This window comes from Erpetoichthys calabaricus, chromosome 3, assembly GCF_900747795.2.
Source record: "Erpetoichthys calabaricus chromosome 3, fErpCal1.3, whole genome shotgun sequence".
Taxonomy (NCBI): Eukaryota; Metazoa; Chordata; class Cladistia; order Polypteriformes; family Polypteridae; genus Erpetoichthys; species Erpetoichthys calabaricus.
This window is the reverse complement of record NC_041396.2, coordinates 89661334-89686643: the sequence shown is the minus strand read 5'-3', so window position 1 is coordinate 89686643 and position 25310 is coordinate 89661334. Positions and strand designations below refer to the sequence as shown.

Here is a 25310-nt window from a genome sequence, read left to right as displayed (position 1 = left end):
TGACACCCTTATGACAAAGGGTATCCCAATAGGTGGTTTTGGCAAAAAAGACCAGAAGGACTTGAAGTTGCTCATGCAACATCAACTAACTACAGGGGTTTACTACCTAATGGGATATGAGGAATAGGAGCATAGGATAGGCTATTTCAAGGTTGCTGCTCACAAATAGAGGACTAGGACCACCTGTGAACAATTTTAATATAAAAAATATTCAACTAAGAGACGCTCGCAGAGGGTAAAAAAAAAAAAAAAAAAAGTCAAACATAAGCATGTGCGGTATTGTTTAGGACTATTTCAAAAGGTCAGTGAATACGAATAATGAGGTTATTTTTGATTTTATTCTATTGCAATTGAGAATAATTATACTTTAAACATTTAAATTGAAGTACACATTTTAATATTTCAAATATCTGACGCACCGTCCTTGCCGACTTATTACAACAATTCAGACTTTGGTTAAATTTCCGGCAGTTGTCATGATATCCAGCAGATGTCTCCCGATTCCCCATGGACAGGAGATGTGCGCATGTGCGTTTCGGACAGCGTGGTGGGCAGAATTTTCGGTTTGAGGTAGAAGGCTTCGAAGCGCTGTTGATAATGCAGTTTGGTACAAAGAGTAAAAAAAATAAAATGTAACGCTTACAATTAATATATTATTGCATGTATTAAATCAGTCCTACATTGCACCTTGTTTTGTGATCAGCGGCAACACTAAATATACTAGTATATGTATTAATGTTTTTTAAGTTAAGAATTACACCCACCCCTTTTTCCGCCTGCATTAGCTCACCAACGCAGAGATAGCGAATGTCGCACTTGCTTTGCAAAACAAGCCACCCGTCCAAACAAGTGATTTCATAAAATGCCCGGCTGTAGCGCTGAAACGATGCGTTTCGCTCAGAGAGCGCGCGGATCATCCCCGCCTCGCTCGTCGCGCTTGGCGTAGGGGCGGGCACACGGGTTGCCCCGGGCTGCAGGTGAGGCGCGCTTCATCCCGGAAGGCCGTGCGTCAGCCACATACAGGTAGCGGGGTCACCAGAGGTTTCCGCTCTCTTTTGCTTGCTTGCTTTCTATCTATCTTTCTTCCTCCCTCTCGGATTTTTTTTAATAGGCGTGTTCTCAGGTAGTCCGACTGGTTCCACGACCTAAAGAATGCCGGTCATCCTCCTTTTACCCTGCTGATCGGGCGGGTAGATGAGGCCTCCTAGAGTTCACCTGGACAGGGGTTTGGACGAAGGCCTCGGAATGAGCGACTTCTGGCTGTATGCTTGGCTGCGTAGGACGGCGGTGATCGCGGCGCACGTGCTGTCGCTTGGCTTCACCATCTTCATGAGCCTGCTGTCACGACCCGGCACCAGTGAGTATAGCTGTCAAAACAACAACAACACCATCGTCTGTCAATTCGGTGGCACGCGTGTTTGGGTGCAGTGTCTTGTGTGAGCCCAGTTTGATAGCTAATAAATACAGCTGCAGCTCATCATTCCCAGTTAACTAGTAATTGAAAATCGTTCCATTCTGTTAAATGATCACGACAAGCACTTCGCTGCCTTGTTCCTGGTTTCATTCAAATGGGTCTGGAATTCCAATTGTATTAATCGATGACAGCATTATCCAAATATTTTGTGAAGAAGTGTAAATTATTTCCAATCCGGTATATTTCAAATATTTTATTTAAGCAATTAGTTTATGATGATGAAAAGTCAATGCAAATGGTGTCAATTAGTTGTTATTATTTGTGTTACTTGTCCCCAACAACAAAAAAATATAAAGTATATGTGTGGAGGCCCCTGGAAAATGAGCACAAATAGAGAAATCAGTTCATGTTTATTTAAAGGTGTCCTTACAATTATTACCTTGGTACCCATAATTCTTTTTAGATTACACATAAATGAGAAACAGGAACAGAAGTTGAGGGTCAGTTTTGTACATCTTTGTGCCAGTCCAGCAATGCATGCACTTTTACTTTGGTGTGTGCCATGGTTATTGTGGTTAATTATTCTGAGTAGATCTGTAAGTAAAAAATGAATTGTAATACATACACAACACATGCACACACTCCATATTTTATGTTTTGTAAAGTTATGGGGAGCTCCATTTCACTCTTTGCAGTAAATAGAAAAAGGTGTAAATCATTCTTGGATAGAATGCCCTTGTAACATTTATTAATGTCTTGCTCAAGTGCACCACCAATGCAGCCATGGTAGGCTCTGGCCCTCCATGACTCTGTTGGGTAAGGCAGGTTTTTAGAGTAGTGTTAGATTGTTGGTTAGTAATGACACATAAACATTCTCAGACTGGGCTAATTCAGTTCAGGGTCGCAAGAGGGGCTGGCAGCAGTGGGTGTAAGGAAGGACACAGCCTTCGACACTGCACCAGTCCATCACAGGACACATGTACGCACGCAGTTGCACTTCCACAATGACAGTTTTGAAATTTTGGCTAACCTAACCAGCATGTTTTTGGGGATGTGAGCTCAAAACCTACACAGACACAGGGAGAACGTGCAGACTATGAATGGACAATGAGCAGGTACTGGATTTTTACACATCAAGATGAGTCAAGAAGTGGGCTACTCACTGTGCCACCCTTAACATAGACACTTTAAAGTTTTCAATCTGTTTGTGGGTGTTTGTGCATAGCTTCTTGCAGGATCGTTAAGTCCAATATCATAAACTTTAGTACTATATAATAAAACAGAGAAGGGGTTCAAAAAGGGTCTGCATAGTGTTTTAGCGGTCAGAATTTGCATCAAAAGGAGCCTGAAATTATGTTTGATTGCAGACTCAAGCATATTGTATGAGGAATTTCCATGCCCCAGCCTTTCCCTGGGGGACTCCATTTGCCTTCTCCAATGCAAATAGTTGTTAGGATGTCTGGCTACACAGAATTGGCTCAGAAGTGTGTGTGTGTGTGTGTGTGTGTGTGTGTGAGAGTCCTGTGATAGACTGGCAATATATTCAGATTTTGTTCTTGCTATTTTCCTTACATATATCGTAGATACACATGCAGGGAATGCATTGTAAAGGTCCAGAATTTAGACTTTATCATTTCAGTAGATTATCCCTGAACGTGATATCAATTTATGTGAGTGTGAAAGAACGTGAGTCTGTGGACATGATAACCCAAAAATGAATGTGCCCAACTGTAAAACGCTAGAAGCTTATTATTCAGAGCAGAATCCCTCTAGTAATCTTTTTCTCTTCAGAGATAATTCTTTTTCTTTTTTTTAATGAAAATTTGTTACCCAGCTGCAGCACAATTAGACAATGAAATATGCACGTCTTCACAAAATATTATTCTTTCATTACCAAAAAGTATTGGCCTAGAATATCTTAAAATGTGAAGTACACCAAAGTCATATTGCTGGACAGATCAGAGTTTTGCAATAATTTTTTACTCAACCTATTTATCTACCTGACCTTAAAGGTAAAATAAGGTGGAATTTTATTTATTTTATTTTTTTAAAAGAGAAAGGTAAACTTAATGAATAACCTGCAGCTGTACGAACTAAAATAACATTTGATTCTCAAACCAGCTCAATACATTTCAGAGAATCGTTGACAGTCAAAAGAACTTTGTGAAGGCATGCGCTAGTTGTTGGTGGTATTAGTGGTAGAAATGTCTTTACTTGTGTTTATATGTTGTGGCTGGTAGGAGGATTAGATAGAATATATGTGACAGAGGGTATAACCTTGCAAGGACAGATGGCCTACTTTGACCACCTTTACATAAATAACTTGAATGTTTTGAGCCCTGTGTCCAGCCATGTGTTGTCATACCTTGCTCTAGGTTAATATGTCCATTTCTTTTACTGGTTTGTGGCAGATGGCATTGGGCATACTGGTGTCTTTTCCAGTAAGTTCCCTGGCATTAGTCATCTCCCAGCATGCTTGACAGCCCTTAAGCACACTTTGCTTGCCACTTCAAGTTTGTGGGGTGCCCCTTTTAGGTTGCTTTGCTTCAATGTTTCATTTATTCTTAAACATCTCTTTCCCCACTGAGCAACTTTGACATACCATTTGCACAAATCATTTTCAGAATATTACAAAAATTGATTTTAATTTAACCAACCTGTTGCGATGCATGAGATAAAGTTTACAGTATGTATGCTTTTTAATAGGGGGTGCTCCTTTACTTAGTCCTCTGCACGTAGATGCCAGAATGAAATGAAATGGTACTTTTATTGAACACACAAGTAACCACATGAAGGGATCCACAAAAGGGTATACTCCTGTTAAAATTTAGGCGAAGTGGTGGCTCTGAGGCTAGGGATCTGCACTGGCAATCGGAAGGTTGCCGGTTCGAATCCCATAAATGCCAATAGGGACCCTGCTCTGTTGGGCCCTTGAGCAAGGCTCTTAACTTGCAATTGCTGAGCGCTTTGAATAATGAGAAAAGTGCTATATAAATGCAAAGAATTATTATTATTATTAAAATAAATAATACGCTGAAGCCTTGCTGGGTGTATTACATTGGCTGTTCAATCCCTGCCCACATGAAGGTGTGGCTCACCCACTTTGTCGCTACAATACCACACAGAAGCACTCCTCTTCTCAACTCCCATTTCTTTCTCTCTTTCCTGGCCTCAGCCTCTCCTTTTGCCTCTAGCTCAGTGTTCTTAAACGCTCTTTATTTGAATCTTGCCATCAAACCTGTGCTGCTGGTTTAAATCCTATCCTGGTGTGACTTTTGGGGCCGAGATAGTCTTGCATTTTGTCTGGAGACACCCATCTAGATAACACCTTCAGCAGCTCCTAGTTCTTCAAGCCGTTTTCCTTGTAAACTCAGAGAAGTGGAACGTCTGCAATAGGTGCTCCAATGTCTGCTGCTTGCCATAATACACCAGCCATTCATGGTTTTTCCAGTCCTTTTGGTAAAGTCACTCTATCATTATGAGTCAAAGTTCAAGAGTCCACACCACAGCCGACAATCCAAAATGGCAATTACTAAACAGCACAACGCTCAACATGGCAAACAGTGAAGTGGCAATGCTAGTTGTCACATGTTACTCATCAGCAAATATGAACAACTGTGTTTTTGTACACATTTTCATGGTGTCTCTGGGCACTATGGTTTCCTCCCACATGCCAAAGTTGTTAAGGTTTTGGTGATGTTACTATAAATTGAACTAGTATGGTGGTGTTTGAATGTGCACTGTGATGAATTGGTGTCCCATTCAGGGTTGGTTCCAGTCTTCAGCTTTTTGTGGCCAAGATGGCTTCCAGCATCTCACAACTCTGTAGTGGAATAAGAAGGTTATGGCAAGGGAGGAGGAATATTTATACATATTACAGAAAAGTATTTATTGCTGTAACAATGAAATAATACATACAAACATCTTAGAAGACTTAGAAAGTTAATAGTAACTCTGTTTGGAAAAAAAGTCATTTTCTGTGAAGATGGTTAAGAATGCAGAGGCGCATGGGATAGACTGTAAACTTAAGGCAGTGACAAGTGGTATGGTAGACTGACCTTAGAGTGACTTGTGTTTCTAGTGTAAGGCTCCAGGGTATATTTCAGCATTAAGCATTTTGTTTGCTGTGTAAGAGGTGATTGGCGATTCTAATTTTAGGAAATTTCATGTACCTGATTTATTTTACTTATTTGAGTTCCTTTATGTTTTTTCTGCAGGTCTGTTTTCATGGCACCCTATATGTATGTCTGTTGCAGTAAGTATTTCTTTCCTATTGCTTATCCTTTAGTATTCAGTTAAAGCATTCCTTATTAGTTATTCAGTCGAGTTTGCGATTGTTTTTTTTGTTTGTTATTAAAATCAAATACAAACATTTGTTAACATTTTTTTTCTTGTTACCATTACTTTTGTAAAGGATTGGAGAGTGAGATTGAGAGCTAGCAGTTTCATGTGTCAGGGGCCTTTCTCTTTAACATACAGTAATCCCTCGCTATATCGTTCTTCGCCTTTCGCGGCTTCACTCTATCGCGGATTTTATGTGTAAGCATATTTAAATATATATTGCGGATTTTTTGCTGGTTCGCGGATTTCTGCGGACAATGGGTCTTTTAATTTATGGTACATGCTTCCTCAGTTGGTTTGTCCAGTTGATTTCATACAAGGGACGCTATTGGCAGATGGCTGAGAAGCTACCCAACTTACTTCTCTCTCTTTCTCTCTCTTGCGCTGACTTTCTCTGATCCTGACGTAGGGGGATTGAGCAGGTGAGCTGTTCGCACACCTAGACGATACGGACGCTCGTCTAAAAATGCTGAAAGATTATCTTCACGTTGCTACCTTCTGTGCAGCTGCTTCGTGAAGCGACATGCTGCACGGTGCTTTGCATACTTAAAAGCTCGAAGGGCACGTATTGATTTTTGATTGTTTGTTTTTCTCTGTCTCTCTCTCTCTCTCTGCTCCTGACGGAGGGGGTGTGAGCTGCCGCCTTCAACAGCTTTGGTGCTTCGCATACTTAAAAGCCAAACAGCCCTATTGATTTGTTTGCTTTCCTCTCTCTTTCTGACAGTCTCTACTCCAGATGCGCACTCCTTTGAAGAGGAAGATATGTTTGCATTCTTTTAATTGTGAGACAGAACTGTCATCTCTGTCTTGTCATGGAGCACAGTTTAACCTTTTGAAAAAGAGACAAATGTTTGTTTGCAGTGTTTGAATAACGTTCCTGTCTCTCTACAACCTCCTGTGTTTCTGTGCAAATCTGTGACCCAAGCATGACAATATAAAAATAACCATATAAACATATGATTTCTACTTCGCGGATTTTCACCTTTCGCGGGGAGGTCTGGAACGCAACCCCCGCGATGGAGGAGGGATTACTGTATTTTCAAAATAGTTTTCTTTGTTTTACAGGGTACATATACTGTACTTTCAAATTAGAATGTTTAAGTTGAGCATAATCAGCCTCTCTACATTTTCTGTCTGCCCTGCAAGGATACTTTTGCTTTTTAGTCAATTTATGATCAGTATTTTTAATGCAAAGAAAAGGATTCATTTTAATGAATTAATGTTAAATTATCTCAATTTTTTTGTCTTTTACTGAAAAATGAATTAAATTGATTTAACTTTTGGTTTGAATAATCAAAATTAGATTTTGGACTAACCTAAAGAAAAAACAAGTAAATTATTGCTAGTTCTGGCAGATAGCTAAGGTAATCAAAATTAGATTTTGGACTAGCCTAAAGAGAAAACAAATGAATTATAATTATTCAAATAAAAACATATTTTTATACTGGCAGCCAGCTAAGACCAACAAGGCACCATCTAATCAGTAGGAATATTGACAGTGACCTCTGCATGATTTAAAAACACATTCTTCTCTTTTTCAGTTTTGCTTGTGCATGACAGAAGGCATCCTACTCTTCTCCAGTGAAGGCTCTCCTTTCTGTTTTCAGTCTACAAAGGGAAAGGTTCGACTGCACTGGGTGCTCCAAGCTGTTGTGGTTATGTCTAGTGTCACTGGACTGGCATTCATTGTAGCTAGCAAGAATCTGTCAGAGCGGCCTCATCTCGTATCTTGGCACAGTCTTGTTGGTGTGGGCACCATGGTAGCCACTGGGTGTCAAGTTCTATGTGGCGTCTGCCTTCTGTTTCCAAAACTTCTGAAGATCACATCTGTGGCACGGCTTAAGCTCTACCATGCTACCTGCGGTCTGGTGACTTACTTGTTGGCCACAACCACAGTTGTCTTGGGCATGTGCTCAGACTGGTTCCAGGCTACATTCAAGGGAGTTATTTGGTATGTTTTTGTGCTTCTGCCACTTTTCCCGGCCCTGGTGGTTATGAACCAAATTACAAATGGATATTTACCAAAGAAAAAGGTTCAAATGTGATTTGAAATGAGAAGAGTTAAAAGATTTCCCTTTTGCTGTTTGCAGTGTTGCACTGAGGATTAGGTCAAAACTTGGTTATGCATATGTTTGTGTGAATGTGTGTACTTGTGTATGTGAATTTTATTCTGCACTAATTTATTGTGTTTCATATGCTAGTACCAGTATATTTAAGTGGACACCTCTGACTGGAAGGATAAAGAATGAATGAAATACTTAATTTAATTCCACTAACTAACTACATTTAAGCACTTTCACACTGAATTCTGCAGTGTAACTGACCTGATGTACAAATGATTTGGATGGGCTATAATAACTTTTTTTAAAGCTTAAAATCACACCAGAATAAAAACACAATAAAACCTAATAGATTTTAGAAACTATTACCTAGGTATGTGCACTGTGAAAGTCTGGAAATACTATCAATAGCTTCCTTATTACTACTTAAAATATTTTCAAATGTAAATACTGATGGAAACATAGAGATCTTTAATGGTTCAAAAACCAATCACTTAAATACTGTGTATGCTACAAAAGGTTGAAATTCCGTATACGACTATCATATGCTGGAGCGGCAGAGAATAGCATCTTTGCCTCTACTGTAGGCAAAGTCTACTTGATGATTTTTTGGAAGAAATAAGTGGATAGGACCGGCGAGCTTTGTTGGGCTGAATGGCCTGTTCTCGTCTAGAGTGTTCTAATGTTCTAAAATTGTTGTCTGCACTGGTTCTATATTTTAAGCAAGTACTGTACATTTAGATCACTAGTAAACTGATTATAGTTATTGATGGCTGAGATATAAAGAAAATTTTATAAAGAGTAGTTTGAACAAGGTTATCTTTACAAAGCTAACCCTGTTTCAAGGTATAAATGTTTTCAAACTAGTAAAGCAACCTGAAATTAGGTAATGTCATGCTAGCCTCTGCTTTAGAACTTCTTTTAATACTCTTTTTGTGATTTTTATATATAGGAATATTTTGGAGGGATATTGATTTTTGACAATACTACTTTTCCAAAGTAAAGAGAGCTAAAGAGATGACCACCTATAAACAACTTGTTTAATGTTTTCCATTATATTGAATCTTAATTGATCCCTAAGTTTCCTTTGAGGTTATAACTTATACTTATTTAAACTGTTGTGAAGCAATCAAGAAAAAATGATCTTACGTTGTCTGACATGCAAGAGAGTTGATTGGAAAAAGTACAGTAGCCTTTTATTCAAATTAATTTAGAACCCAGAGATTATGTAACATTTATCCAATCCATTTTATAAGATTGGCAATGATGAGTTTGGATCTGTGACATAGACTGCCATATTATTAACTTAGAGACAGATTTTTTTATTTAGTTCCTTCCCTTATAATCCCCTTTCTCTCTAGCTGTGTCTAATGACCAACAAGTAGATGTTCTATAGAAGTTTCAAAAATGATTGGTGATATTGGACAGTCCTGTTTGGTGCCATGATCTAATATGAAATTATTAGAATTTATATTGTGTTCTTGAATAGTTGTTTCCAGCATACAGTACAGTAATTTTATTCAAGCACATATATATTGTTTAGTAGAATAAAAAAAAAACTATCCCCATTCCACTCAATCAAAACTCCTTTCTACATCCAAAGATAAACAAGACCTGTGATAGCTTGGGTATTTTAGGAATATATCCTATATCAAGAAAGCACGGAAGAATAAACAATAGATATATTTCTATCTTAAATCTAAACTGACCTTGTGACTAAATGGAATGGGATGCTTTCTGTACACTATCTGAAATTTCACTAGAATCTTAACATCATAATTTAGTAATAAAATTGTTGTGTTAGATGCACATTCGAGGAGCTTATTCTTCATTGTCTTTGGAAAGTCAGTAAATGCTGCCTAGTATACAGTTTTGGGTAAAATGTTTTCTTTTCCAGCTTTCTCAAACATAGCTGCATTAATTTACCAGATTTATACAGTTCTGCTGGATAATCATCTGAACCTTAGGCTTTACCTCTTTATAAAGACATTTTAGTCCTTAATTTCAGAGAGCCTCAGTGGTTTGACCAGCTCTTCTAGATGTTGTGTATCTTTGGCAATTCTGTTTTATTAAGGAGTTTGTTAACATATGCATCTCCTTCATTACACTCTGATGGGTATAAAGCCTCATATTAGTTATTTATGTTCACTTACTTTAGTTCCAACTGCATTATTAATCTCTACAACCTTGTTCCAAACCTTCTTTTTATGTATTCTCTAAATAACATCTTACTGGTCTTTTCACCATGCTCATAATAATAATGGCATGAATTATAAATTCGTTCCTTTTTTCTATTATGGTCAAAAATTAAATTTTGTTTTCACTTGAAACTTTTTGCTGAGTATATTATTAGAAAGAAATTCATATTCCTTGTTGGTCTTACAAAAATCAGTAATCCATTTAGATTTTCTACTGCTTTACGCTTTATGTGAAATGTATGAAATGAATCAACTCTTCTTTATGTATTTCTCAAAGTGTTCCTGCAGATATATATTGGGGAACATTGGTCTCTATCAAAACAACAATTTTTTGTAGACATGAATGTGACAAAGACTTCATTTGTCAATATTAGTTGGTTTAATTGCCAGTGGTGTGCTGCATTAGTGTATTGTAATGATTCAAGTTCTAGAAATGGCGACACAAGGTCTGAAATAATGATAGCATCATATTTATATGAGAAGTAGAAAAAGTTGTCAATAAAAAATAGTTTGTCAAGATCTATGAGGAGTGTGAGATTTCAGCACTGGGAAACATAGGATTTTGCTGATACTATGAAAAAAAAATTAAAGCAATTTTATTTTTCTTGTCCTGCATTGAAAGATGAACTCAAATTTGCAAAAATCTAATCAGATTTGCAAGATGATCATTCCAGAAGTTCTTATGTGTGTTTAGAGAGTTGTTGTTTGTTTTATTAATTATGCATTATTTATTTATTCCTCTTTTTCTCTCGTGACCTTCCATAAAATGTTAATTTCCACTTGGGGACAAATAAAGTATCTATCTATCTATCTATCTATCTATCTATCTATCTATCTATCTATCTATCTATCTATCTATCTATCTATCTATCTATCTATCTATCTATCTATCTATCTATCTATCTATCTATCTATTAATTAATATGTAATGTTAGATGTCTAACTCATGAGTAGAAAAGGAAGAAAGTGCCTTCACATCTTATTTTCCTGTGGTCAGACGTAGAGGACTTATTTAAGTAGTAAACATCAATTTTGTTTAAAAGGAGATTGGGTTGGTCATTTTTTCCTCTAGCTATAGCAAAACAAAAGAACTATGGAGAGGGAATTCTGATTCACAAAACAATCTCCTTTGCAGCTGCTGAGATAATATGGAACACAGAAGTGAGTTATATTATGATGGTAAAAGAGCTTTTTGAAACTAAAATAATTTGACTTACTATCTCTGCATCAAATGTAAATAATAAAGAATTCATTGTTAAGTTTTAGCCTCAGTATGAGCTCTCATAAACTGGCATTGGCAAGCGATATTAATTGTGTATTAAATCTCGATTTTGTGAGGACATTAACAGCTGAATTTCTTTTATCGGCTAAAGTGTCAGTATGGTTTACCAAAATAAGGTGTTTTCTCTCTGTGTCTTTGTATATGTTGCAAGGATTTTTGTATTTGTTTGGGGGAATAAATAAGGAAAGGTTTAAATATGTGCTACTTGAAATACATGTTGATACAGCAATCTTCACATGGTAAGGTGTAAAAGACTGACTCAGGGCTTTTTATATTAATTATAATAGCAATTGTTTTTGAAATAATTGCTGCATTATTTTTAGGTGATTGACAGATACTCACACTGTGCAAACAGTCTAGGTCTAGCCCAAACATTGGCATCTAGTGTAGCAAATATTTTGCTGGTGTTTGGCTGAATTCTGCATCATAAAGACATTCTTTCCTTTTCTTTTTTCTCAGCACTATGTTCTGTTCCCATCTATGTTAACATTTGTTAACCCATAAACGAAGTATATGTGTAAGTCCACCACAGAACACATAGATCTAGACTCTAGGTAGTAAAATAGATATATTATAAGATGATCTCCTGTGCAAAACTTGCAGGCTGGTGCACTGTGTATTTTGACAGTGTAAAATCTCCTGATGTTCTTCCGTTACATCAGAATGATACTAAACCAGTATATCTGAGGAAACATTAAAACAAGATAAAAATAACCATGCTGAATAGCCACTTAATGTATAATATGGACAAGAAATGGCCAGTATAAATGCAATGAGATTCTGGACATGTAGTACCTAAGTCTGGCAAATGTTAAAATCCAATAAAACTACGGTCTTATTAGTTCCTGAAACATCAGACTTCTTGTTGCTTTCAATTAACTGCACTTAATGCATTGGCTTCTGTACTAAAAACTGAGCACTATGGTTTGTGGCAAAATTCTGTTCAGTGCTTTGGAATAAGCTTCTAACTAAACAGGTATATGTGTATACAGGCAGTCCAGTACATGTCTCAAAAACTGTACCATTGGTGTAATGATAACCCACAAGTTAAATCTACTTTACCTATAAACTGGAGATAGCATTACTTAAAAATATTCGGTTGCAAAAGTAATTGACTGAATAATTCCCTGTTAGACTAATATGGAAGTGCTGTACCTAGTTCCTTCATAATGTCTTTTGTACTGAGACATTAAATATTGCTACTTTCATTCATCATTTTTAATGAGAGCAAAATGTACTGATGAGAATCTGAGCATGCTGTTCTGTGATGGGAAAAGAATGAAGAGTGCATTTGAGAAGATGCACTGTTAAGAAAAGACATTTAAAAATGTGAGCATGAATTCTGTGTGAGAGCAGATCATAAATATATGCAGATATTCCAAAATAATATTGTTCAACAAGAAAAATTTAATATATGCTAAGCATCAAAAACACCCTAGTCTATATATGGGTAAATTATTTTATTTCTTTACAGTGTAGATATAATATAAAAAATATAGAAAAAAAAGAATACATCTAAATGTAGTTTCCAATGGCAATTAAATTTCTTTGTGTCATGAAAACCTGAATGGTAAAATTATTTGGTTTTAATTTTCTTTCTTGACATGGGAAGATAATTTATCATTCATATATTAGAGATTCAAGGTTGTAACGAGTCATAAAAGAATAATAAACTTGTCTGTGTAGGTTTAGGGAAGTTTCAGAGTTTCTTATTGCTTGTTTTAGCTGTTATTAAAAACCCCACTTCATTAAGTTTGGGGGGAGAGGGGGCTATAGTGTTTTCTGGCAAAGTTAGGCAAAAAGCAGAATCCAATATCCTCAAAGTTTTTTTTTTTTGCATATTTGCTTTAGTATACTTATTTCATCCAGTCTCTCATTTTTCCTAATTCATTCAGTGCATATACCACATATCTGTTAATTAGCATGACATTTACTTAAAATTGCACTGACCATTCTTGTGTTCGGTGGTATCTTTCTGTGCAAATCGTGTTGTCTTCAGTCCCCCCTATATGTTCTAAATCACCGAATTTTAATCCTGCACAAACTAGAACTTTAGGCAACATATTTTAACATCAGATACAGTATAACGTTTTCTGATTTTTATAAATATCAACAGAATGCTTCCTGGATTTCTTTCAAAAATGGTTGTTAAAACCATACTTGTGTTAACTAAACCTTCATTTATTTGTAAATTACAAAGTAGTTAATAAAATTGATACTTCTGAATGTGAGAAATAAATGAAAATTTTACAAACAGAAACAAAATTGGTGCAAGTTAATTTCATGCTCCTTGTTAGCCTGCATTGGGTTAAGTAGTTTTGAAAATAACTGCGTGCTGAAAAATGAAAGGTAATTAAAAAAAGTAATGCATTCAGCATTAATTTGGGTCAACAGTCTAAACATTGTATTTCTAAATTTTATTTTTCCAGAGTGGAATTAATTTTTTCCTATTGATACAGTCCTAAGTATGTCAACTTGTTCTGTTTTCCTGAAAAACGTACAGGTTGTTCCCATTTAGAATTTTTTCAGTGGGGATAATGCAGTCTGGCAGATACTGCTATAATGTTATACTACATTTTCTGGCTTTTTTGTCAGTTATTTATTCAGTTTTATTTTACCTCTCTAGAAGGCTCTTTTAATCATATTTGTTGAGTATTTCTTTTTATTTTTTTTAATAGTGTTTTGTTTCATGTTTGATGATAGAAGTCTACATAAAATATTTTTTATCATGTTATTTATTTTAATTTTATGAAATTTGGACTTTATCAATATATATCATACTATATGTACCTAGATAGTGGGTACTCCTATAGAAGTGAGAAGCTCCAGTGCAAAGCAGATCATGCTGTAGTTGTGAATGCATAGCTCTGTGATCATGTGAAAAGTTTATTGACTTGTGATCTTGACTCACAAAACGACATGTTCCGACACACCCTTCTTCATTCATAATTTATTGCATTTTAATTTGACACTTTGTGGTCTGTGCTTTAAAGGATGAAATATTCTGTTTATTTTGGAAGATGAATATTGACAATTCTGTTGAGTGGATGTTTGTGAAACACTAATCCTACTTATTTATTTAGCTTGTTTTTCATTACACATTAAAACATACATTTTATAGTCAAGCTTCATGGCAATAAATTGTAATGCATTCTTGATAATGTAAAATTTTTGACTGATTTTCTTAGAAACCTTATTTACTGGAAATGAGAAATGTAATTGATCAAGTTCACCTACCAAGCCCTCTCACCCAGCACTACACAGTGCCTTGACACAGACTCCTCCACTTTTTTGTACTTCTGGTGATGTTGTAAGAGCCTAGGTGTGGAAGGGGCAAGGGGTGTCCATTGTGTGACATAAAGTCAGCTGACAAAACAGGCTATGATCCAATGTCACCTTTTCCCCTATGCTGTATCATTATGAAGTTTTCTAAGCAAAAGCTATATCTGTCCTCAATGATAAGGGCTGTGTGTACAGTAATGTTCTCAGTCTTCCTAGCTGTACATTCATCTTTTGTGTTGAATGCTATTGTGTTCTATTTATTCTGTGATTTTATTTCAATGTTTAGTTCATTTAATTTGATGTTTTCATAGATTGAACAGTTACTATGCATTTACAATCTATGATCATATATTTGGGCATATCAAAAAAGGCTGTGCAGTGTGAAGTGTTGTGAAACAGACATGGCCTGATAGTATACATTGCACTATACACTGTTATTTTGTGGTTATAATGTCATCCTGCTTTTTGGAGGTACATTTCTGCCAGTGTTATCCAGGAGCAGTGGTCGAGGCCAGGCCTCACGCTTGTCAGATTAGCATCACTGGTGCTCTGTTTGACTTTTTTAGTGAATTTTCTATGTGTTAATTTGAAAGATTATATAAAAATATCTGAAAACAGGAGCATGCAAGTTTTGTTTAATGTAAGCACTTCTTTTTTATTTTGTAAATTTTATTCTGCATTTTCATTTAACTCTTTGTTTCATTTGTACATTCTTGAAAAGCAATTGGAATCATTTTGTTTACATTATTTAACTGTTAATGCAGGAGCTAAAGCTCAGAAAAAAATTTTGTAAAGCATATTAATTTATGTAAAACATTAAAATATTTTATTATGGATGTAAATGTTTGTGCAGTTGTACCTTTGCAATTGTCTTACTGTACATTTACTGTATTTGATTCTAGCCAATGAATGTCTTGGCCAATAATTGATCAGATTTGTACTCAATTTGATAAGAAGTTAATATCCCCAGTTATTTTGTGTTCTTGATAAGACTTTCAATGTTTTTGAACCTAACTGTTTACATAAACCATTAAGTTACTGCTGTCTGTTTTTGGTAGCATTCTTTGCTGCTTGTGTAAGGTTTAAAAAGTTTCAGTGCAATCTTGGGTGCTCCATCTGGAATTACAGCTTGTACTCAGATGATATTGGTCCTTTTGAATTTTACCAAGGATTTTGTGATCATGTTCTGTTGTAAAGTGTTACCTTGTGCTCACATTCATATGTTCTAGGTTTTCCCATAGAGCACAATCCTTGCCATTATTTGCTGCCTTGAAGGATTTGTTTGTTTTGTCCCAACGTGAATAATGTAAAATTCTGTCTGCCACTGGCATTTTGATGCTTAGCTTTACTTTTCTAAGCACCTGGAAAGGTTTTGGCTGTTATTTTATACACCCATGACTCTAAAATACTCTGCTGTGTGATTTTTTTCAAATTTTTTTTCTCAGGGTTTGAAATAATTGGATCCTCTTTTACATCCATGTTGTCTGTCCAGTCCACAGTATGTGCTATACTAAAGGTGTTGTAGTGGATTTATGTGCATTTTTCATATTTTGTTTTCCTGTGTGTTGCTGTTTTGGGTTTTAATAAAGTCTTGACTAAATGCAGTTTTCATTGATTGTGTTCATGTAATTTTTTTATTATTATTTATTTATATAAAGATTGCACTCCGGTGAGAAGCAGAGTTGGAAAAGGTGACTGTTTTACAGAGTATTGGTAGAGACTTTAAAAATATTCAGCCACTTAAACTCTCTCAATGTAATTCAGGGTTTTAAATTTAAAGTATGTAGAGAGTAACTAAAAAATACTGGGTGTTATTGTAGTGATGACTGATCTCATTATGAAGCACATTTGAGGTACTGTGAAGATCTTTGACCTGAGAGAAAGTCATTTTGGCCAAGCGGCAGTGTTTAAGCAAATCCTAAATAGTGAGTAAAGTATTACATAGATCTGGTCTACATTGAGACTGGGGATACTAGGGGCTTACTTGATGTGAGGGATGATGCATTTATAATCATTTCAATGAAGCATTATAGTAGTCTGCACCGACAGTTTTGGAAGAGTGACTGAAAAGTGGTACAAATATGAGTCTGCTTCATGATTTGAATTCAGCTAGTTTCACTTCAGTTTGTTATTAATAATTTTTGGAGTGTTTTTTTCTGATTAAGATTACAGACCGTCCCACATCATACTGCAAGCTAACTGTTTACTTGCAGGCTGCCATGATTCTGCAAAAGTTACAAGTGATTGAACACAATTAGATGCTATTGGCCATTGCCTGTTAGAAGAGCCAGTAAGAGCTGTGCCAATGTTACTTGTGCATAGAAGTAGTATTTCAACCACTGTGATAGACGGGAGAACGGCACTTCTTTTCCCTGGATACCCGGCCGGTTCTTGATCCCTGGGGGACAGCACTTCCGGGATACCAGGAAGTGCTGACAAACCAGGGATGGATTATGCCGGAGTGCTTCTGGGTGCAAGGGCAGCACTTCCGCCACACTGGGGAGTGCTGCTGGAAGTCCATCATCAGGCACCTGGAGCACATCCGGAGCTGAATAAAAGGGGCCGTCTCACTCCAATCAGGGAGCCGGAGTCGGGTGGAAGAAGGACAGAGCTTGCAAGACAGGAGTGGAGGTGGCCAGAAGATACAAGGACTGTGCACTGTAAATAGTTTGTATATATTACTGTAAATAAACGTGTGTGTTGTGGACACTGCGTTGTTGTGTCTGTCTGTGGCTGGGCTAGCTTTTACACCACCTATGTAAACAATTTTTTAGTACAATCGTATATGATGCTTATATGCCTAAAAAATCTTGTAAAGCACTGTTCTATGTGAACCAAATAAAAAAATAAATAATTCTTTCTTTAGATAACCACAAGGAGGAACTAGTGATTGTCCTCATCTGGCAAGAAGTTTATTTCTTGGACAGACAGTTCTAACTTGCAGTGGATACCTGTCACTACATGACATGATTCCCTGGCACTGAGAGAAGGCAGGTTGGTATGGGCTAAATAAAACTTTTGTTACATAACTGCTGATTAATAATGATGGTTGCCATGCATTTTCCATAAAGTTTTCAAAATGTGACTGAAAAAGCATATATAAATAATTGTTTCTTATATTTTAAATAGATTATGTATTACAAGATAAATAGCTGTAACTCTCCTGAATGAAAAAGGTTTGTCTACAAAGGTTTACATCTCAGTCTAATACCAAATGTATGTTTCATTTATTGTTCTTGCACATAAATCAAATGCTGTCTGCTTTGAAGTTCAGCGTTTTTGTCTTTTTTTTTTTTTTCTTTTTTAACCAGGATGTGTATCTGTCAGCAAGTGTTAATAAGCAGCTAGCTGCATTGACAATTACACCCCCCCAGCGCTATATTTTAATATGCAGCTGCGACTCTGCAGCAAGGCTGTTAGCCCAAATAAATCCTATGTGACCGTACAGACTGTTCTCCTGCTGTGCTCTGTATATCTCTAGCGACACGTTTGTGCTTCTTGGGACCTGCTCTGAATGTCACTTTCATTAAAGCATCTTTTGTGGAGCTGCATGCCATCAGCTGACAAAAACTGATGTGTTTACGTCTAGAGCACAAGTTTCATTTTGAGTGTCACAATGGTTTATGCCGAGAATAAATAACAAGGGCAGAGATGGATTGAAAAAAATCAGTTAAAGATTGAAACCTGACACTCTGTTCCGTTAAGTGTCATTGATGCTTTTGTTTTAGCTGTAATGTAACCATTACATTATTCTGCCTCTTTATGGCTTGGAAATATATATTTTTTTAAATAACTTCCTTAGAATATTACTCATGTCACAGAAAACTGATATAATTACCCATTTTTTGGTATTTGGGAAGCTGACCATTTTAGTTTGAAAAATAATAAAAAATAAAATATTCAAAATTAGTAAAAATCTCACGAAATCTTCCAGAACTAGTTTATGTGTGCAGACTGTCAGTTTATTAAGGCGTGTGGGATTGGATACGCAGACAGAGTTTCAAATTAACTGAATACATTGCTGCAAAAGATTACACAAGGTAAGATATTCCCCAAGAAGTTGTGTGACCTGTTGGATGTAGAATTAGACTGGCCATCAAGCAAACTTCATGTATGTTTTTTTCAACTATGCTACCCAAATATGCTATCCTTTGAAATCCATCCACTTTGCAATATGTGACTATATAAATGTAAAGAATTATTATTTTAGGGCAGTGTAGTGTCATACTTTGTCAGTTCATCTCAGCTTCACGGAGAGTGTGTTCCTAATCCTGGTCTGGTCACTGTCTGTATGGCATGCATGTTCTACCCATATCTACTTCTTTGTTTCTTCAGGTATTCCAGAATTTCTCCCACATGCTAAAGACACACTTATTTTTTTTTTTTGCATGTGTTGGCCCTGTCCAGGTTTAATTCCTTTATATCCATCCTGCTAGGATATGTTGCAACTGCTGCAGTGAACGAATGGCTGCATAATAAAATTTCCTTTGTACTGCTCATTATCTACTATATAATGTAGTACTAGGGTGTTGTACCATGTTAGCCATTATGAATGTAGTGAAAAGTCAAGCAAAATGACACCTTTTATTGGCTAACTAAAAAGATTACAATATGCAAGCTTTCGAGGCAAGATGTAATCACTATATACAGTATGTAATCTACTATATAATAAAACACTAAGGTCTGTGTGTCCACTCCCTCAGTCAGTTTGGATTTGGTGTGATTGGTCAATTTGGCTTTGGTCATGCAAAGAAAAATGAAGTACGAGTGTGAAATACATTAGTATAGCATAAAACCAGACAAGAGGTGAGAAAGACACCTCGGAAACAATGATGCAGTCTGAGAAGCAGGCTTTACAGGAACATGCTTGAGAGAGGGAGTGCGGATGAAGAGAGGTTCAGACACAGGTGAATATAGAAGAAAGACGCTGAATGTACAAGTAGGCCACAAGAGAGCAAATATTTTTAAATTATTCTATTACCTGTCTTTCACAGGTACCATGGCTAGTAGACAATAATTCATTAGGGGCCTTTGTTTAATTCCTGTTATTGTTTTGTGTGGGGTTTTCTCTGGGTACTCCAGTTTCTTCTCAAGTCCCAAAGCTGTGCATGTTAGATTGATTGACATATCTGATTTTCCCCAATATTGATCAATGTGAGTGTGGTGTGTATGGGAATGTGCCTTATAATAGCTTGATATCTTAATCTGCATGAGGTTGCTTCCTGCATTGTTCCCTGTCCCTGGTAAGAATTTTAGAAAATGGTTGATTGAAAGATGCGTCGATTCCTTGTTCATTTGTGCTGATTAAGATGATGCAATACCACAAACATGTTTTCAGTTATGTGTCATAAGGAAATCTTAAAAGAAAGTGAAGAAACAGCCTTTGTTAGGTGTTGTGATGCAAATGCTTGGTTGTGCTCAAGATCAGGATATTAGTGTTGGTATCCCAAACATGTCAGCAACTTTTCAGCAGCATAAATACACAACACACCAAAGAATTCCATAACCTCATGGGAAAATTACAGAATGGATGAGGTGAAGGGGTGCTATCACTTAGAGTGGTCTTATAGCTAAGCCATGGGCTTTGTAATCTAACTACTTTCTAGGTCAGTCTTCGTGAATGTGTGAGCCTGAGCAAGTCATTTAAGTTGCTGGTGCTCCAGATGAAGAAATACAGAAACAACTGTTTGGTATTTTATCTCTAAAGTGCCTTGGAAAGGAGTTCACAATGGAAAGATAACACAATATTGTCAAACCTGTTTAATCCAGTTCAGAGTTTGGGCTACAGTCTATCCCAGTAGTATTTGGTGCACAAACAGAAGTAATCCTGGATAAGGTACCAGTTGGTCTCAGGGCAAACATTAGCTCCCACCCACTGTGTCTGTGTAGAGTCGCTAATTAATCTGAGCATCTTTAGAGTGATCTCAACACAGACAGCACCCATGTGAATTTGAGTGGTTATTTGGCTGATCATCATTGGAGTTCCAGAGTAAGTGAGTGTGGTGCCCCATATAAAAAGATAGCACCTTTCCATGGAGCTGCACACACAGAAGAGCCTTTAATTGATCCCTTAATTTGAGAGGCTTGTTCATCTTCTTCTTCTTATGAGCATAAAGAAGAACTACTATGGTGAAAGATGGTATATAAGCCTCACAAGATGTAAAGTCTTGCTTTGCACCTCCAACATTCCTGTTGAGTGACTAGTAAGAATCATCAAGTTCAGTGTGTCACTTGTACCGCAGTCAGCAAAGAAGAAAAAAAAAACGAAGTGTGTTTTTATCTGTCAGTGAGTGCTGTTATCTTCTGGAAACAGCTTGGCTGCTGTGCATCTCCAATGAAGGGGGATGGTGGGGGTTAGTGCTTCTGTTAAATGAATATTAAATAGGCAAAATAACCCTTATTTGGTGGAAACTGCAACTTCACTTAAAGGCATTGATAATTGGTTGCTTTTTGATATTACTTTTAAACAAAATAAGATAGATTAGAGAGGTTTATAGTAATATGTCTGTCTTCAGCTTGTTGACCAGTGAGGATTAGATTAGATAAACTTTATTAATCCCATGGGGAAATTCAGATGCATACAGCAGCAGAAACAAAAAACAAGGAGACAGACTCACAGGACATCTAATGCAGCCAATCAATCGATAAACAAATTAAATAAATGTGTATTGTGTAAATATTTCAAAATTAATTTAACAAGTACATCAGGAGGAAGCATTGACTTGCCTGATAGCAGTGGGCAGAAATGACCCCCAGAGACCTGTGAATAGAAGTGCTGCAAGAGAGCATCTCATGGAGGGGATTTTTCGTGATGGCACTGAATTTTGCCATCATCCTCTTTTCCACAACAGCTGCTAGTGTGTCCAGGGTGCACCCTGTGATGGAGCAGGCTTTCCTCATATGTTTGTTCAGGCATTGTACTTCTTTTGTGCTTGCATTGCTTCAACAGGAGACTGAGCATAGTACATCACACTGGCTACTATGGACTGGTAGAACATTTCCAACAGCTTGCTGCACACATCAAAAGACCTGAGTTGCCATAGCAAGTTCAGTCTGCTCTGGCCCTTCTTGTATCAGACCAGTCCAGTTTGTTCTTTATGTAAAAGCCCAGGCACTTATAGCTCTGCACCACTTCCACATCCTCCTTCTAGATGATGGCTGGTCTCAGAGGCTCCTTGGCATGCTGAAGGTCCACCATCTGATCTTTTGTCTTTCTGATGTTGGGTTGCAGGTTGTTGTCCCTGAACCACAAGACAAACTCCCCAACAACCTCCCCGCACTTTGACTCATTTTCATTATTAATGCAACCTATGATGGAGGAGTCATCTGAAAATTTCTGTAGATGGCAAGTGCTGGTATTGTGCTGGAAGTCTGTTATGTAGAGGGTGAACAGGAAGGGAGACAGGACAGCTCCCCAAGGTGCTCCAGTATTACACACCACTATTTCTGACACACAGTCCTTCAGCCTCTGTTGGTCAGGTAGTCCATGATCCAGGAGCTTGTAGGGGTGTCAAGATTCAAAGCCTTGAAGTTTTTCTTCAAGTCAAAATGGTGCTTAAAGGCACTGGAAAAATCAAAGACCATTATCCTGACTATGGTGCTAACTTTGTCCAAGTGGGGGTAGACTCTGTGGGGCATGTAGATGAGATCATCCTCCACACTTAAATGTGCCAGATAGGCAATCTACAGAGGATCCAAATGTTCTGAAACCATTGGTCATAGCTGTTTTAAGACTACCCTCTCAAAGATCTTCATAATGTATGAAGTATGAGCAATTGGTTTGAAGTCCTTGTGATAACTGGAATGCACTTTCTTTGGCACTGGGACCACACAGGATGTTTTCCACAACTGTAAATTCAGGGAAAGGGAGAACAGGTGTTAAAGGACCCCACAGAGTTGTCTGACACATGTTTTTAGCACCCTGAAGCCTTGTTTATGCAGAGTCTTCCCAGCTGTCTCCTGATTTGATCAGCTGAGACACACATTAGATGAAAAATGATCCAGATATTGTATTAAAAGTGAAGGCTTTTAGGGATACACAAAACTATCAGTCACATACTAACAAACATTGAAGAGGCCAACGTGTTAACACAGCATGTATGAGAACGTCAGGCCACTTTGTATTGCATTACTAGTCCATTTTATTGAACAATGACTGAAGATGTCTTAGTGCAATACTGAGAGGCACATTTTCACTTCATGTTGTAAGGGGCTCCTTGAAACCCCCTGCAGATGATGATACTTGCTATATAGGATATATACTGTTGCACATGTGCAGCGAATGAATTAAATTAGTGCTTTGACGAGATTTCCCTTGTAAAGGAGTACAGTATGTGACAGTGTTAGCTAAGAAAAGGTATGTGTTTGGAAAAGTGCTTTTTAACAAACAAGTTTTATTTATTGTGACATTTTTGTGTATAGTGCTTTTCAGTGACAGTGCAGTGAAAAATGTTCCCTGTCTGATTATGTACAGTACATCTTCATATTTATCCCAGTGAACACAGATGATTTGTTGGTAAATGCACTATATAGTAGAGACTCTGAAAGAAAAAAATACAACAGAGTTTGGTCCTTCCATTCCACTTCTTCTTAACCCTGTTCAGAGTCACAGAGAGCATTGGCCAGCCTTGGGCATAAGATGGGGTGAGGGGCCAGTGCCATACTGACTTAAGACATAAAGATGTTTTAACAGTTTGGTGAATAACCAGGCCAGTCCTGCTCAACATGTATTTCTGACCATTATCAGCTGACATATGACAATCAAAAAACATTTCCTGAAAACTTTTGGAAAATGTCAGTCTGGAATGGGATGAAAAAACATTTCTGTAGTCAGAAATGAGCCAGAGCCTGATTGTTCATTTTGTGGTAGGAGTCAGTCTTTCCAATGGTGAACTTGCTTCCAGAATCTCTCCAAGATCAAGATACTGCATTTTTCGTCATTCAGCTAGCTACAAGCCTGCATTGACAGCAGCAGGTCTCTGTTATCCAAGCTAGAAGTTTGTATGTGTGGTTGAGGGGTTGTTGTTTGTTTTCATTATATTTATTTTTGAGCTTCTGTAAAAATGTTAATTTCCCTTTGGGTACAAATAACGTATCTATCTATCTATCTATCTATCTATCTATCTATCTATCTATCTATCTATCTATCTATCTATCTATCTATCTATCTATCTATCTATCTATCTATCTATCTATCTATCTATCTAGTTAGTAAATTTTACAAGAAGTCAAAGAATCTTATAACAACATTTAGGGAGCTGAAGGACAGTGTTTGTTTTTCTACCATCTGAAATGCACAAGATAGAAACAGGATCCTTGGCAGAAACCAAGAGGACAATATTATTTACAAGAAAGAACATGACTGACTCGCAGTTACTGAAATGCACCTCTGTGATTCTGAAGAGTTCTGAAATAATGCTCAGTGGACTGATAAGTCAAAAGTTGTACTTTCTGTATTTCCTGGAGAAACAATAAACACTGCAATCCACAACACGGATCTCATGCCTATTTTGATGTTAGTGTTGTGGTTAGGGGATGCTTTACTATATCAGGACCAGGATAACTTGCTACCTAAAGTCAAATGGAACATTCAGGAGATCGGTTCATGAGGTACAACTGGATTCTGCAGCAATAAGGCAAAGTAATGTTTCTACCAAGAATGGCGGAAAAAAGAGAAATTTAGTATTTTGGAATTTCATGTCAAAGTTCAAAGAGATGTTGTTTGTAGGAACTGGAACTAGCATGGCATACTTCTTCAACAAAAAAAGCAAATATTACTGAGCTTAAGGAGTTCTGTAAGGAGGATCAAGCCATCCATAGTAATCTAAAAGACTAGATGTATCATGAACAACAATGATAAAAAGTAAAACAAGCAGACTTACTTCACAATTTCAACAGGTTCTTGCAAAATCTTGGTTCCTGCAATTTCCACTCTAGTTCCACAACTTAGCCCCTATAGCACAGGGCAAAAGAGATTCCAGGGTTTAAGGCCCCTTCTGAGTAGAGGGCAGGCTGTGTCTAGAGTCAGGAAGAGGCCAAAGACGGGAGGTAAGTAAAGCTCACATTTGAAGACTTAGTTTGACATGTCAAATGTAACAACTGCAGTTGTTAGGTCTTGTTGCCTTTGTGGGTGTCAAATTATACAACTAGTAATCGCTGGGATGACTAATCCCTCACAAGTTTTTGTTATGTTTTCAAGTTACCTCACATTGCATTTTGGCATCCAATCAATATGAATTTCTGCAATTATCCTAGTGAGTGAACCACACGTAACAAATATGCTGGGTTTGCTGAAATCTTGTTCCATCTTTTTTCTTTTTGAACTAACACTTGTTCTGGATCTAGTTTTACAAGTTTATCCTCCATTCGCACAGTCCAAAGCACTCACTATTCTTCTGTTCTGCAGCTGCTCTTCACTATTTGTAGCCATTTTATACTTTCCACTTCAGGTCGAGGGTTCATTAGATGTCAGTTCTCACACACAGAAGAGTCCACCCCAAAAGTGGCAACCAAATTGATTTTGCATTAGCAAGCCAAAGAGCCCTAATATATGTCGCTGCTGGTGTTACACTACATGAAAGATTCCTGCAGGGCTTCATGGGAGTTTGCTGCTGCTTTGTTGAGTTCCGTGGTTGCCACAAGGGGGAGCTGTGGAGGTTTCACAACCCTGCTACATTGGGCTTTCTCTACAGCTGGGAGTGATTCTAGATCTGGCTAACAAGCCACCTGGAGCA

The 25310-nt window shown here is 37.2% G+C and overlaps 1 protein-coding gene across 4 annotated transcripts; it reads left to right on the top strand.

Annotated features, from left to right (window-relative positions):
- Window positions 1–805: 805 nt before the first annotated feature.
- LOC114648202 (probable transmembrane reductase CYB561D1) lies at window positions 806–25304 on the top strand. 4 transcript variants are annotated; one of them, XR_007934484.1, is made up of 5 exons: window positions 806–1357; window positions 5632–5669; window positions 7297–7706; window positions 17444–17571; window positions 25026–25304. XR_007934484.1 is itself a non-coding variant. In XM_051925004.1 (4 exons), coding segments are annotated over exons 1-4 (612 nt in total). In that variant the 5' UTR covers window positions 806–1194; the 3' UTR covers window positions 17445–18320. The 4 variants fall into 4 exon arrangements, 3 of the variants coding, with proteins under 3 accessions (XP_051780964.1, XP_028652926.1, XP_028652925.1); XM_051925004.1 differs by lacking the exon at window positions 25026–25304 and having other exon boundaries at window positions 17444–18320; XM_028797093.2 differs by lacking the exons at window positions 17444–17571; window positions 25026–25304 and having other exon boundaries at window positions 806–1023; window positions 1112–1357; window positions 7297–16181.
- The last annotated feature ends 6 nt before the right edge of the window (window positions 25305–25310 follow it).